General features: G+C 42.0%; 1 protein-coding gene across 2 annotated transcripts in view; it reads left to right on the top strand.

The window, feature by feature from the left end:
- The window catches only part of ESRRB (estrogen related receptor beta), a 128,435-nt gene that overhangs the window by 75,475 nt on the left and 37,893 nt on the right, over positions 1-15,067 (top strand). The window contains exon 2 of one of the 2 annotated variants that reach the window (XM_083862847.1): positions 11,545-11,954. The exons of the other annotated variant lie outside the window; for it this stretch is intronic. Coding sequence (XP_083718973.1) covers positions 11,545-11,954 — 410 coding nt within the window. The remainder of the gene's footprint in view (positions 1-11,544; positions 11,955-15,067) is intronic. 2 annotated transcript variants of the gene reach the window in all.

The following is a 15,067-nucleotide window of genomic DNA, read 5'->3' as shown; positions in this document are numbered from 1 at the left end:
TGAAGTGTTAGTGTGTGGAGTTATAGATCCTGTCTTTATGCATCACATTGATCTCATTCAGTGTGTTATACTTAGCATTTTGTTTATATAATCTCAGGGTGTTACAAGGGTTTGTTTATTTTTAACTCCTGGATGACTGGCAGTTTCAGTCTGAATGCTGTCTGTTTATAAATGGGAGAAATTTGTCCAGACCTGGCAAAATATCTTTGACAAAGGCTTTCTGGAAATTGAGAGAAAAGCATTTACTTGGCTTATATTATCTTGTCAGCTGGGAACAAAATCCAGACAGGCAATCTGTGCATGGGGTGGTGAAAGAACTGACCACTATTTGCATGCAATGGTAAATGATTGTGTCACTTTGTTACATTTCCTTTAGGAGTTTAGGTAGGAAAAAGAAAGAGGGGTAAAGTACATTCTGCATTCTGCGGGAGTCTGGTGCAAACCCAGCCACCTGGTGAAGTATGTCATGTGACTAGAAGAGTTTGAGATTAGAAACTGTCTCATAACCATGTGGTCATGCCTGACCTCACTGCTGGTGGCTGCTCACTGACTTAGTATTTGTGTTGTGTTTCTTGTAGACAGGGTTTGAGTGAAACCAGTCTGTGCATTTGGCACAGGATTCCCTGATGTAAACAGAGTGCTGAATTAATAGAGATCAACACCTACCGGAGATTTTAGCAACACCTCTGGATGCCCCTTTCTTCCTGTGTCACCAACAGATTCTCCAGAGGCAGTCATATTTCCCAGAAGAATCCAACAAGGATTAAGAGGGTTTCCTCCCTGCAAGTTTAGAAGCAGAATGCTGTGTGCATCTCTAGGGTCTGCTGAGCCCTGGTGGAGCTAGGCTTCAGAATTTGCTTAAGAATTGACCCTGTTTGCCCTGATGGGTTGCAGTGCTCACTGCTGACTTGTCAGCAGACATTGATTTCTGTTTCCCATTGCTCTGAACTCTTGCATGGCTCATACACAGAGAGTTCAGTCTATCTGCTGTGAGCTGTTGGGGTTGTTCACTGGAGGAAAAAATCTTTAACTTTCAAGATCTCTCACTGTCAAAATATCTGGTAAAGCTGTCTTGTTGCGTCTCTCTACCCCTTGTCCAGGTTGCTCACACCTTCTGTTCTGTGTGTGTGTGTGTGTGTGTTCCCCTTCAGCCCACTACTGTCTGTCCATCATCTTCTCTCTCTGTGCATCTAATGGAGGTTGGTAATCCCGTTAGGTGCTTGCAGCGGGTGCTGCCGAATTTGCTTGCAAACGCCTGTGCCAGGTCGAGTGTCATTGCCAGCAGCACTCTTGGCGGGATGAAGGTTGCATTAGCGAACAGTAATTGAAATGCAAAATAACATTTTGATCGAGCGAGCAGGCTGTTTATTTATCAGATCAATAGCCAAAATGCCCCATCTGGAGAAGTCAGCGTGATAACAAGTGATAGCATTCCAAGGGCAAAGGGAACAAGCACAGCAGGGAGGACATGCCGTCATGGTGGGCTGGTTTCAGTTGGGTCACACCAGGCCGTTGGTTGCTGAAATTTGCTTCTTTTTGGGTCCCTACTTTGAAGAGGGTGAGCTCCCTCCTAGCTGGATCGGGAAAGGTTTCCAGATCTCTGGAGGGAAAACAAGCTGTTCTTAAATATGGGATAGGACAGATTGCAGACATTTGTAAAACCATGTGAGGTCTTCTTCCTCCCAAGCTCTGATAGACACAGGAGTGTGCCTCAAGGTGTGGACTGCAGATGATATGGCTCAGTTAGACAATGCTTTTTGATTGCTTTTGCTTTACTGCATTATAGCATGTTTGCTATAAAGATCTGACCACTCACAGTGATGATCAGGAAGTATGAAGTCATAGTTTGGCGTCTATAGCAAAGCTACTGGAATGGTATCTAGGTGCATGCACACGAGGAGGAAAGGAGAGATGTGAGGGAAGGGGTTTTTTTGTATTTGCACAGTAACTTTATGCATCATGCCTGCTATACACCTACAGATACCCTACAGAATTAAGCTATGTAACATTTCAAGCTATCTCAGAAAGGTACTATATGAAAGTATAGAAGCAGCTGTACAGCTTCTTTGCTGGTGTCTGACTGCCTGTCTGTCTGCTTTGCTATGTCTGAGAGTTAGCTTCTGCTTAGCCATTAGCAGGAATGCTGAAGAATGGAAGAGGAAGAGAAACTGCAGTTTAAAAGCTTGCAAGCTTACATTCCTTTCTTTCATATCCAGAAACAGTAGCATAGAAAAGTGAAAACTTAATGGGATAAGAAAATAATCTATTCATGATGACAAAAGGATTATTTTTGTGGTGATTTTGTAATCAGATTTAGTTAAATTTTCCCACAGTGATGCCAATTTGTGAGGAAAATTGAAGTAATTTAAAAAGTAATTTTAAAAGTATTTTGCTTCAGGATTTGTTTTGGCTGAACTGAGATTTTTAGTGTGGGGTTTTTTTTTTTGTTTGTTTTGTTTTGTTTTTGTTTTTGTTTTTGTTTTTGTTTTTGTTTTTGTTTTTTTAATCTAGAGAAAGGAACATGCAAGTTTTGTAGATTATCCAGGAAAATGATGTGTTTATTTTGCTATACAGTTTCTGTTTAATGAGCAGTTTGTTGATCTCATCTTTGGTTCAGGCAAGGAAGAATGCAGGATGCTGTGGGACCTCAGGTAGGGTGAGACTTGAATGGACAGGAAGCTGCTTTGTCAGTCAAAGGAAATGGAGACAGTCAGCAAGATGGATGAATGAAATGGATTTACAATAAGTTATGGTGGTTAGAAGCTGGAATTTGGGTCAGATACAGCTGCCTCCTTAATATATGCAGTGTGTGCTAAGAGATCTGCTAAATACTTATCAAAGGTGGGAGTTTAGAGACTCAGCAAAACTGAACCTTAAGGTTATTCTAAATAGGTAGCTGAAGATAATCCTGTATATTACAGCAATGTAAGGTGTGCAGAAGGAAACCACTGTTCCATATGTGACCTATTCTCCTTACACCTGTGATATTCATTAGCAGAAAAGGTCTGCAGTTACTCACAGTCACCTTGCTTTGCCACTGTATCATCTTAGAAATCCTTTCTGGAGAGCCAGGGTTTAAAAAGATCAAATTAAAAAGCTCTGATTGCCCTTGTTATTTCCAATGCTGTAATTTATGTGGAACTAATTTCAGTTAGTTTTTCAAGATCTGTCAGGTTTTGAGCAATGTTCTAATGATGAGGCACTTAGTTATAGATTTCTCAGAGAGCTACAGGTGGAATCTAGGCAAAGCCCATCTAATCTGTCTGGATTGTCTTGGTCAGGGTGAGAGAAGGAGGCAGAATCCCATTACAACTGTGTCGTTGAAGTGTAAGAAACAGAAACCTTCCCAAAAAGTACTACCAGCTCAAACCCAGAGAATTTCAAAATGCATTCAAGTTGAATAACATTGAAGCTTGTATTTTGTCTCTATAAACTCAAACTCCTCTTTTTCAGCAAGTTATTATTCCTAAAGAAATGTCAGTGACTAAGTCTCTTTGCACATTTGTTTCTAAGGTGATGTCTTTGATATGTATCTCCCATCCTAAGTCCTTCCTCAAACAGAAAAATTAAGCAATACCTCTGTGTCTCTCTTTTTTCATGCCACTGTTCCCCATGAATTGTAGGCAAAGTTGAAGAGGGATGCCTTCCTTGAATACCTTGAAATCAAAGGAAGTGCATTCTGAAGAATTTGTATTGGTGGCAGTTTTCTCTCAGAAATGCTGAGAGGATACTGAGTCAAAAGTCTGAGAGATGAGATGTTGGATCAGGCTGTGATGCAAAAGTAAGTATGATATGAATGGCAGTGCTAGAAGTTCTCCTTTCCTTGCTCATCTGAGAAGGTGGAAGCAAAATTCTGATGTTTAAGTGTTTGAAATGTGCTCTACTGAGCTTCCTGTGTATGGGTCTCATTCACAAGTATCCGAAGGACACTTAAGGTGCTTAGAGAGATATAGATTATAAGTGCTCTAGATAGGCAGCATATAAAGAAAGACACTCAAGAAGAAATGAAGGTCTAGCTGAGCATTTCAACAGGGATTGAATTGCAGCTTTGCTGTCTGCAGGCAAAGCTGTTGAACTGCTGTGAATGTAGAAATAGTGGGGTAAGTGGAAATGTGAAACACAGAATGGTAACACTGAGAGGAAAGGGTGGTGGTAGAACTTGGATAAATAGTGAACAGCAAGTCAACCCTGTTCTTGTCTTGCTGTAGTAGTAACAGTAAGTATAAGCTAGAGACATTAGCTCAAGTGCTAAAGCAATTCACTCTAGAGGAAGTGCCATTTAGTACACCAGAGGGCAAGGTACCTTCAAAAGGCAGTGTGTTAATAGGAGAGTAAAACTGATAATATGTGTCACACCTCCAGATTAATTGTCACTGCATCTGTGTAATACTTTTTTACCATTTACTAACAAGACCGTTGTCGTAAGGGTGAAGAGAAATTACAGTAATGAGGAGAGGGATGAAGTCTAGTAGGAAATCCATAATGTCTTCTGTCCATGAGAGCCTTTTTTATTTATTAAGCAGCCTCCCGACAGTTTGCTGTGGCAGCTTTTTTCAGCATGAGCTAACCTGGGCTGGAGAAGATCTTCTGATATGTAACTGGGCTCTGATTATGCAATGGGTCAAAGGGATAAAATATCTACTGGGCATTAGACAAGCAAGTACTATTTGTGTAAGAGCCAGAATATGAGCGCTGGCTTGTCCAAAGACAAGTATGTAGTATGGGGGCAGGAGGGGCCATATTATGAACAAATGCCTTGAAAACTTGCAGTCTGGACAAGGCAAAGGGAGCCATCACTAGGAAACATGGCATAACTTTTAGAAATCAGATGGGCACTCCAGAAAAAAAACCCAGTTGAATCCAGCTGAGTTCTGACTCTCGTCCATTATAGCAATGCAAAATACTGTGATTGAAACAAAAAATCTCTGAAGCCTATGCAGTGTTGTGTTTATGTTTATGATCATGCCCATCATGCTGCTACTATCCAAGCTCTTGCCTATTTTCAGAGAGAAATAAGTTTGTCTTGAGAATCTTCCTGTATGATAGAATAATTCCAGAAAAGATTCCTGATATGACTGTGTTACCCAGAGTTATCCACTGTACAGGAGTAAAGCAGCACATTGGCAGATCCCATTTCTCTGGGACTTTTGAATGGAGAAAAGCTGTCAGTATAGATAAAGTCTCTAAATGATGGCTCTCTCATTTGAAGTCCATATGGAGTAAAAGAGTGTGAGAAACCAGTGTGGGTGCTGATCCCTTTCCTCCCTAGCACTTTGGTGGGTGTTCTCAGTGAGGCAGTGGTGAGAGTGTGTTTGTGAGCTGTCTCTGGTAAAGCCAGGTCGACCAACAGGTGTGACTCAGCTCTATGACATTAACTCTTTGCATAAGTGACCTAAAATTACACTGGCTGTTATTGCAGCTGTCACATCTAGCCTGACACTGGGAAAGCATTATTTATTTCTGTCTTCTGCATCTAAAAAAACACCTGACAACATTTGGCTTGTTGGAATTGCAGCCAGTGTTTGAGAAGCTGATTTACATTGTTTGTCAGTCTAGTGTGGATTGCAAAGCTCTCTCATGTGGCCCACAAAAGACACAGAATCCATATTGCCCGTGATGTGTGTATCCCATTTACACATGCAGTGCAAGTTTGTGCCCTCTGAACTGACAAATACCAGTAACAGAAATAGGTCTGTACCAGAGAAGAGAATGAATGTTTTTATCTTTTCTATCATTGGTGTTTCTGCAGATTAAAACTACTTTTGTCTTCCATGATTGGTTTAAAAATTTCTGTGCAATCCAAAGTGTTCTTTTGTCACAATCTGGAGCCTGAAGTGAGCAGCTTTATACTGGCAGACTTCTCAGGTTTTGTCAGTTTTTTTCAGGACCGAAGTGCAGTTCCACAAGTACAGCCATATGGCTCCTGGAAGTTACAAGCTGTACAGGTATCTTACCTGCAAGGTTTTCAAGATTTCATTCTGTCTGGAATCCACATTTGGAATCACATCCAATGTGAGAGCCACCCAAAAAAAAAGCCCATTTCCAACCTTTACATTTCTCCTTGTGCCCAGAACAGGGAAGATTTTTCCTGAGGAGGGCATGAGTGTTTTCTCTTTTTTCCTCCTCCTACATCAGTTGATACTAGTTCTACAGCTGTATTTCAATGCCCATTTTAATGATAATTTCAGTCTTGCTGTTGGAAATCTCCAACATGCTGACTTGGTGACTTTATTACTAAACCAGAAAATACTGGTGAAGGGACTGGACTACATGACAGAATGTATGCCCATTCCTTATTTTCTTCAGGAAACTGATCTATCCTTGCATTTCCTGTTGAAGAGGTTTCAGCCACTAAGGAAGCTCAGCAGTGTTGTCATTAAACTTTTTTTTTAATACAGTTTTGGAATAACAGTTTTGGAATGACGAGTGCTACTTAGAAGGTCAAATAATTAGATTTGTATGAACACTTCAATGCTCAGATGGTATTAAATTACTGAATTGTATACCTTTAGTTGATAAAAAGTTCCTCTAGAGGGGAGAAGTTACCTTCTGTTACAAAGCTGGGTGTTCTGGCTGTCCTGCTAAGGAGGTGTGAGTGGTGGACATTACTTTTCTCACTTATACATAAAGACTACTGAATTATTGTAATTTCCAAATCCAGAAGTGGGGTAAAGAGGTGAATGTAGCTACAAATTACTATTTCAGGCAAAAATAGCCTTACCTGCATCAATCCCAAACTTGTAACCCTTGATATGTAAAAGAATGAAAATTGGGGGCACTACTGCCTTGATTTTATAACTCTAGTCTTCTGTCCCTTTCTGTTCCTTCCCATCTAGCAATCCTTCCCTCCCTTATTGCTGTTGTTCTCAAAAGATCATTAAACTCATAAGCCTTTAATGGCTAAATACCAGCCATTGCAGAGAAACAGCAAAAGGTGAAAGGCTGGAGAGGAATTGGGGAAACTTGTAACATTAACCAACATTGCTGCCCTAAGGAGAGAACACTAATGGATAAAAAACCTAAAGCACAGTCTTGACTTGGTCTAAACCTGTGTATTTACATCCAGAATCACTGAGGTCAGAGCACACTTGTCTGAGGGCAGTTACAAGCACATAAAGGCTAACAACACTGTTAGTGATAAACAGCAGTGGGTTTATGAAACAGGAGTACAGCAGACAATAACCTTTCTTGATGCAATTAGATAATTAGTGGGCAAAAGGAATGCAGTGAATAGACTGACTCTGGGCCATGCATGGGCTTTTGACACAAAGCTGTGCAAAATCTTATTAGGGAAATTAGATCAAATTGGTTTTGATACAAATCCTGTGAAATGAATCATGGATTAAATGTCAGTGTCACCAGAAGGGTTGGAGATATTCTTTATCCTTCTGCAAAGATGGTGTCCAAAAGGACAGTGCTTTGACTGTAAGTACTCATTAGTGACCTGGAAGGAACATGAAAGTGATCACCCCCAAATTTACAGTTTACAGAACTAAAAGATACTGAAAAAAATAAGCATAGAAAAAAGAACAGCTAGGCTGAAAAAATGAACATTGTGAACAGGCTTTGGTAAAACAAGTGGTAAATAGCACTGGGTAGTTTGAAGATGATCCTGGATCTGCTTTGGAACAAGGAGAATCCAAATTTCATGTTGTGCAGAGCATGGTGGCAAAAGCAGCTTATGTTCAGAGAGGTCCCAATGAGACAGGCTATCAAATTGTGTGAGCTGATGTGCAACCTGATGTCTGGCAAGGCTACTGCTCAGTTGGTCCATATGTCTTCCTGGCTGTGTGCTTTCCAGAGTGACTCTTCCCTGTAGTGCTGCAGCATTGCACTGTGCAGTTCAGGGCACCTTGCTGCAACAGAGACCCAGGGAAGTTGGATCAAATCCAGAGAAGGACCACAAAGATGCTAAAGGGATTAGAAGGAATGACCTATGATGAGGAAAGGTGAAAAGAACGAAATGTTTAGAACCTCTAAGCCTGTTACATGGGCACAGAAATAGTAACGGAGTTTCCTGTGCCAGCACGGAGGAGAGTTGGATCAAGTCTCTCTCCTTTTACATTCCTATTAAGGTAACTAGAGCCAAGCAAAATGGCTGTTCATCACTTTGAACTCTTTGCAAAAAACATTTAGCTGTTCTTCTTGAAGTTCAAGATGTATCTCATTGCCAGGGGACACTCTGACTGTTTAAAAATCAGCACGGGATTTCCATGAGACTTGCAGAAAGTCAGAGGCCAGAAAAGAAAAGCATATGGTCTGGAGTGGCTGGAGTCACCTTAGCTATAATCTTTGATCTATCTTGGTGCTAAGGGCTCTTGCTCTCAAGCGTGCATTCACATTCAAACAGAATTTGCTGTGCAGTGAGTCCTTGCTATGTAGGAGGGTCCTCAGCTGTAAGGACGTAGGGGGCTTGTTTCCTGATTCACCATCAAACACTCACTGTTTACATGCCTTGGAGAAGGAAGGCTCCTTATTTCCCCACATTTTGGGGGAGGTTTCCTGTTTTTTTCCCTTTTTCTTCCTTTTTTTTTTTTTTTTTTTGTTTTTTTTTTTTTTTTTTTTTGTTTTTTTGTTTTTTTGTTTGTTTGTTTGTTTGTTTGTTTGTTTTGTTTTGTTTTGTTTTTGTTTTTTGTTTTTTGTTTGTTTTGTTTTGTTTTGTTTTGTTTTCTCTCCACTGAAGGAAGATACCTTGGTAAGCCCTTTGGAAGTCATCTGTGAATGTTGGACTATTTAAGAAACAGAAGTTGGGATTTGCGCTCCACTGACAGAATCTGCCAGTACAGCTCATCTCCCTGTCATTCCTGTTTCATAGTGTTTTCCTCTGTCTTCCTTGAAAATTACAGCTCCATAATTCCACAGTGCAGGACAGTGTTTTATGGTTGTTTTTCTTTCCATTTTAACTTTAATCTCATGTTGCTGTGCCCAGTGATCTTCATTTCTTTAATCACAGATGCACTTCTCAGGTAGGGAGAGGTTCCAGAACCTGCACAGCAGGTTTCAGCTTTGCTGTAAGATGCTAAGATCTAGTCTCAGCTAGCAAAGTTTCATCTTCCTTCACACAGTCAGCTGTCATTACACCAGAAGATCTGCAATATGTCTAGGTGCCCTGTGGGAATAGAGATGAATGCACCTGCAGCAATTTCTGTAGCTGCTCCATGACCTCTAGTTCATTATGGCCCTCTGGGCAAAGCATGGGCATTTATCAACTCATCACACTGTCTCCGAGAGGGCCCAAACCCTGGATTCCTCTCAAGTAACACCAGGCAAAGCAGCTGAGGAACGTGAGATGCCTGCCCATATTCTCAAGGTCAACAGTCTTGCCAAAAAACAAACTTGGCTGATCGATCCCAGAGATAGGAGATGAGGTCAAACTTTGAGGATGAAACAGAGAAGGGAAAATTAGGAGATACTTAGGTCAAATGAGATCATAAGGATGCAGGTCTGTGAATTTACTGCATATTAAACATCTATATTCCTATCAACAGACACACAGATATGATATATAAAAGTGTGCATTCCAGTCTTGCTGATTCACAAAATGTTTTGTCCTGTCTCTTGATGGATTTGACCTCTTGGCAGAAGGAGTTGCCACAAATACCAGGTAAATAGGCTGAAACTGAAATAGAAATAGAAATTACTCACATGACCATGGTGTGGTAACTTTAAATAAGTAGAGCTTCCAAGAAGAAAAGTCAAGCATCTCCAGTAAGTCAGTCAGTCAGAATTCTTTGGCCATGTCATCAGGAAAATGCATGTTTAGTTTTTCTTAAAGCCTTTGACAAAATTGTCTAGCTGAAGGGAAAATTTAACCTCTCAGGTTAATATTATTATCAATTAAAAGGTGTCAGAGACAGAAAGAAGGCCTAGACATACCCTACTTAGAAAAGAAAGTCAATTTTCACCATGATAAAGGTTAACATGTATCACCCAGGAAGATCAGTATTGTGGTGTTTGATCCATGTGTTAATGATCTGGGGAGTGGGTGAACAATGAGACTGCAGCTGAAATCAAATTACCAAGGAAGACTGAAGAGCTCCAGAGGATCCTAATAACGCTGGGTGTCTGGACTGCACAGCGTAGTGGCAGATGAAATACACTGTTGACTATTGCAAAACATTACACACCAGAAGGATTAATTTGATTTTTCATAAATCTTAATAGATTCTAAATTAACTGTTGGAACTCAGGAATAAGATCGAGTGTTGCAGTAACTTCCTGATACTATTTGTTGAAGAAATGGTAACAATTTAGATTTTTATTTAAAGAGGGGCAAAAAAGCAGTGCAAGGAATTACATAATATGTGGACTGAAAATAGCATTGAAAATATTGTAACGCCACTAGGTAATTGATGGCATGCCTTTGTCTTGACTTCTGTCCAGACCTTCAGCTGGACAAGTGATGGAGCAATGCCAGTTTCGTGCTGTTGAGGAGCTGGCTCATTGAACTCTGTGCTGGACTGAACAGAAATAGCCAGACTAGAGGAAGTTCTGAGATGGATGATGAAGCAGATAAGAGATCTGCAAAAACTTCTGCATGAAGAGCAATCGTATAGATAATGAAGAGCTGAATTAGGAGAACATGGCAAAACTGCATTTCCTGAGAAGGAGACTCAGGAGATGTTCAGAGAGTCTGACGGGCTGCAAATACATTATGGGCAAATAAAAGTGGGATTTATTTGTTCATACACCACACAAGTAATCCCTGAAACTCATTGCTGTAAATATCATAAGATTTAGCAGTCTTTCAAGGAAAGTCTGAACATTTTTATAAGGAATAGGACTATCTGTGACTAAAATAAATATGAAGAGTTTGAAAAGCTGGTAAAGTTCTTTCGATAAACTTAAGAGTGTAACCTCTTTTTAGGAAGTGGGAATTTGTGTGTCCATGCAAAAGCTGAATACTAGTAAATAGAAGAAAGATTAAGATTTAAGGTTGAGACAGAAGAAACTTTTGATCAGATGATTTTCCTTCTGTTTCTAAGCTCCTCTTTTAGTGATGATAGTGCAGCAGGTTGGGGTAAAGGTTGAAGTGTGGTGAGAGAAGAAGTCAAACTTGAAAATTAATCAAAAACTTCTGTATTACAAATGAAAAAATGAAAATCCAGTCTGAGCAGGTCCTTTCTGCAGGGTCTGCTACTGAATTTTTTTACATAAACCAGGGCAGCACATTCTATATTAACCAAACTTCTTTTTCACCTGGTCTGCCACCAGCAAGCTTGTTTCTTTCTGCTGTGTTGGGGTAGATGGTGCATCTGGGTAGATTGTGCTTCATCAGCACTCACGCCCCTTCCCAGCACTGTAGCCTGTGAACAGCCTGAAATTATGATCTACACAAAGAGCTTTGTCTTTACTCTAGTGGGGAGCAGGTGGGATGGTCTTAGTCAACTATACCAATATTCCTCAAGAAGACTCTGCATGGGGTTGAACTGCCTGAGCCAACTGGAGTTGGACTGAGGTGGCAAATGGAGGGCTCTCTTTCAACTAAACCAGGAACTAGGTTTGGCCAGGCAGTTGCTGAGTGCCTTTGCTCTCTCCCTGCAGGCTGCTTGGCAGAATGGCCACGGAGGAGCGGCACCTCTCCTCCAGCTGTGGGTCCTTCATCAAGACCGAGCCCTCCAGCCCATCCTCTGGCATTGATGCCATCAGCCACCACAGCCCCAGCGGCTCCTCCGATGCCAGCGGTGGCTACGGCATGGCCATGGGTGGCCATCCCAACGGCCTAGACTCGCCACCCATGTTCAATGGCGCGGGGATCGGCGGCGGGTCCTGCCGTAAGCGCTACGACGACTGCGCCAGCGCCATCATGGAGGACTCACCCACCAAGTGCGAGTACATGCTCAATGCAATCCCCAAGCGGCTGTGCCTGGTGTGTGGGGACATTGCTTCGGGGTACCACTACGGCGTGGCTTCCTGTGAGGCATGTAAAGCCTTCTTCAAGAGAACTATTCAAGGTATGGTGGGAAGGAATGGAAACTGAGGCATTCACTCTGTAGAAACAAAGGGACATGGCCACAGACATTGCTGAGACTGCAATGTCATATGAAAGGGGGAAAGGGAAAATGAATGTAATGCACCTAAGTCTCCATCCTTTTGTATGCTTCCTCTCTCCTCCTGCTCAGTTCTGGTCCTTCCAGATCAACATGGGCATGGAGTTAGGCTATGTGATGGTAGGAACCTTTGTCAGTTCCTTGCCTGACTGGCTACCAGATCTGGGTATCTGGACTAGTGGATCTTCCTGCCTCTGCCATTGGCACTGATCCTGTGAGAATGTGGCAGCTAGTGGAGTAAAGCCTGGAAAGGAAATGCGTTGCCTTCTAATGTTTTAAGGCCCATCTGAAGAGTAGATGCCACTGCCAAGAGATGGAATTTGTGTAGACATATCTGCACCTTGAGGTGAAAGCTGCAGCATTACAAGAGTAGAGAAATTCTTTGTCTTACCAGTCCTGATATGTAGCCATGAATTCCATACAAACCTCAGCACAAATCTGGACAGAGAACTTTTATGAAAGTCAGTCTTTTTCTCCTTTTCCAGTTTCACCAGTCTTTTTCATTAAGATGCAAATTCTTTGAAGATAAAAAACTAGGCACTGCAGATGAAGTTTTTGTCAGTCTCACTAAGGATGAGCAACTCCTCAGGCAATTTTGAAAACCTCAACGCATGCACATGTAGATGAATTGCAGTGCGTTGCTCCTTCATGTACAATTCACAAATGAGGAGTGTGGCTGTGTCCTGATGGCCAGAAGTGTGCTTGAAGATGTGCACATGTGCAGCTACAATTTAATCGAAAGCAGTAGTGTATCCCAACAACCTCCAATATCCGTGGATGCTTGGATATACTTATGTACACGTGCCCCATGTGAGCAAACATGCCCGGATATACGGATACTCCTGTTATTTCCTCCACTAACTGGAAAAATGACAGGATCATTCATCTTCCAGTGGGAAATGTATTGGGTTTGCCCAAGTGCGATGTTGTTGACTGAAGGCAGGTCTACAGTGAGCAGGCAGCTGTGCATGTACTTGGCTGTTGGATGGGGTTAGTCCACCACATCAATACTTCCTTGCCTCCTGTGGAATGAAAGAAATGCACATGTGGAGAGACCACTCACTTTGTTAATTGAATGGATCTGATTACACTCTGTTGCTGGGGATGTTCAACTCTTGAACAGTACAGGGTGCAGTTGATCCCAGGTCTCCGCAAAAGTCACTATATCTATTTTGTTTTCATAGGTTTTAGATATATCTCCTTAATGTGGAAATTCAGCTGTGGAAATAATAACTCTGCCCCACTCACACTTCCCTCTTTATTATGCCATGGCCATCTCCAGAGCATTGGCCTGTTCCCTGGCAGGATTTCTTTGATTTGTCATTGATGAATCTCTATGAATGTGAACTTCTACTTGCATTTCTGTCAGCACTGACTCCAGCCCTTGGACCCTTCCTAGTTTTCCTTTTAGGCAAATTCAGGTGCTAAAGCAGGGACAGGGTAGCACTCTGAAGCAAAGTCATGGGGTCTCCTAATACAGGACGAGACAGATAATTAACCTGTCATGGGAATGGTACCAGAGGATCTCTGTGGTAGAGCAGAAGCGATCTCAGGAAGGAGAGAAAGACATAGGAACTTTTGAAGATTTTTCAGAGAGGATGAAAAGAAAATGATGCATGGTTGCAGTACGTGGAGGCTGTATCAGCCAGGTGATATGCCAGCTGACTGAATCCAAAGATGGGAAAGTGCTTCCCTCCATCTTCCTTTCCCTAGCACAGTTGTATTCTTTCTCCCTATGGTTCCCTAATTGATTGCCTGTTAACATGTAACAGACGGGGGGGAAAGGAGTAAGTGGAAATTTCTCTCACCCTGTCATCAGCTTGGGCTGGCAACTGAGGTACCAAAATGCTTTTATTCCTATGAGTGTGAGAGTCAAGTGTGCTGTGCCTGAGGGTGTGCAATTTCAGCTATGCAGCTGAAGGCTGAGCCTAGGGAAGCGGACAGCAAATAGATCTGCACAGTTTGGTTGGGTCAAGAAAAGCACTGTTCCCAGGGCTCTGCTGTGGTAGGCATGAGTCCAGCCCTGGGTGTGCAGGGGGAAAGGATTTAAGGATCACATAAAAGGGAAGGTGAGTGGCAAGAGCATTTCCAAAAGGTGTTTATCCTGCAGCTCTATTATATTCAGTAGCTGTTTTAAGCATGTAACAGACAAAGTGAAAACATCTTCATCCAGGCTGCCAACATCGATGTAGGCTTTGCAGAAAGCATGCAGATGTGAATGTTATATATAACTGCTTTCCCAGTATCCTAGTACCAAAATCTTGTCATGATTCAGTGTGTGGGAGCAGCATTGACTCAATGGTTTGAGCACTGAGATGGAGCAATGACCCCATGATTTCCCAGATGTTCAAGAGATGAAATAGGTAAATTCATCGTCAGGCTTCTGTGGTCTTGGACAAGCCACTTCACTTCTCTGTGCTTAAGTATTGACAGGTGAAAAACTAATGAATACTATGACTGCACTTACTCTGCTGGCCTTACATGTGCATGCTGCCATAAAATGGGTCTAAATCTGTGCTGAGTTACTAAACTACTGCAGCCCTATCTAGACACCTCTGATCATGAAGCAGAGCTTCACATGAAGTTCCCCTTCCAACTGCCCCCTCCCCCGCAAATTACCCCGTGCCTGTTAGGGGGTTTTTTAGCTGCATTAACTCACGTAAAACCAGCATGTCTTGAGGCAGCAGTGTCTTGCCTTTTGACTCCCTCTGCTGCTGTAGCAGCAGCAGGAAGAACAGACATCCAAGCTGCAGACTTTCTTTAGGCATGATGACTTTTTTGCAGCTCACTTTTTCATTTGGCCAGGTGAGGCCAGGCTGTCATGGACAACACAAGGGCTGCTGCTTTTCAAATGATGGGGAGATGATAGACTGAGAGCCAGCATGGACATGGCTGGTTATCTCTGAGGTCACTAATGTTGCTGTGTGGGAGTTTTCTGTCAGTAAGATTTTTCTAAAGAAAAGTGGATGTTTTACCAAGTCAGATTTTCCAGATTTTTTTTTTTTCCCCAGAAAATC

The sequence above is a fragment of the Zosterops lateralis genome, assembly GCF_965231275.1.
Source record: "Zosterops lateralis genome assembly, chromosome: 6".
In the NCBI taxonomy this organism is placed as follows: Eukaryota; Metazoa; Chordata; class Aves; order Passeriformes; family Zosteropidae; genus Zosterops; species Zosterops lateralis.
The sequence above is the reverse complement of the archived record's forward strand: the minus strand, read 5'-3'. Positions and strand labels throughout refer to the sequence as shown.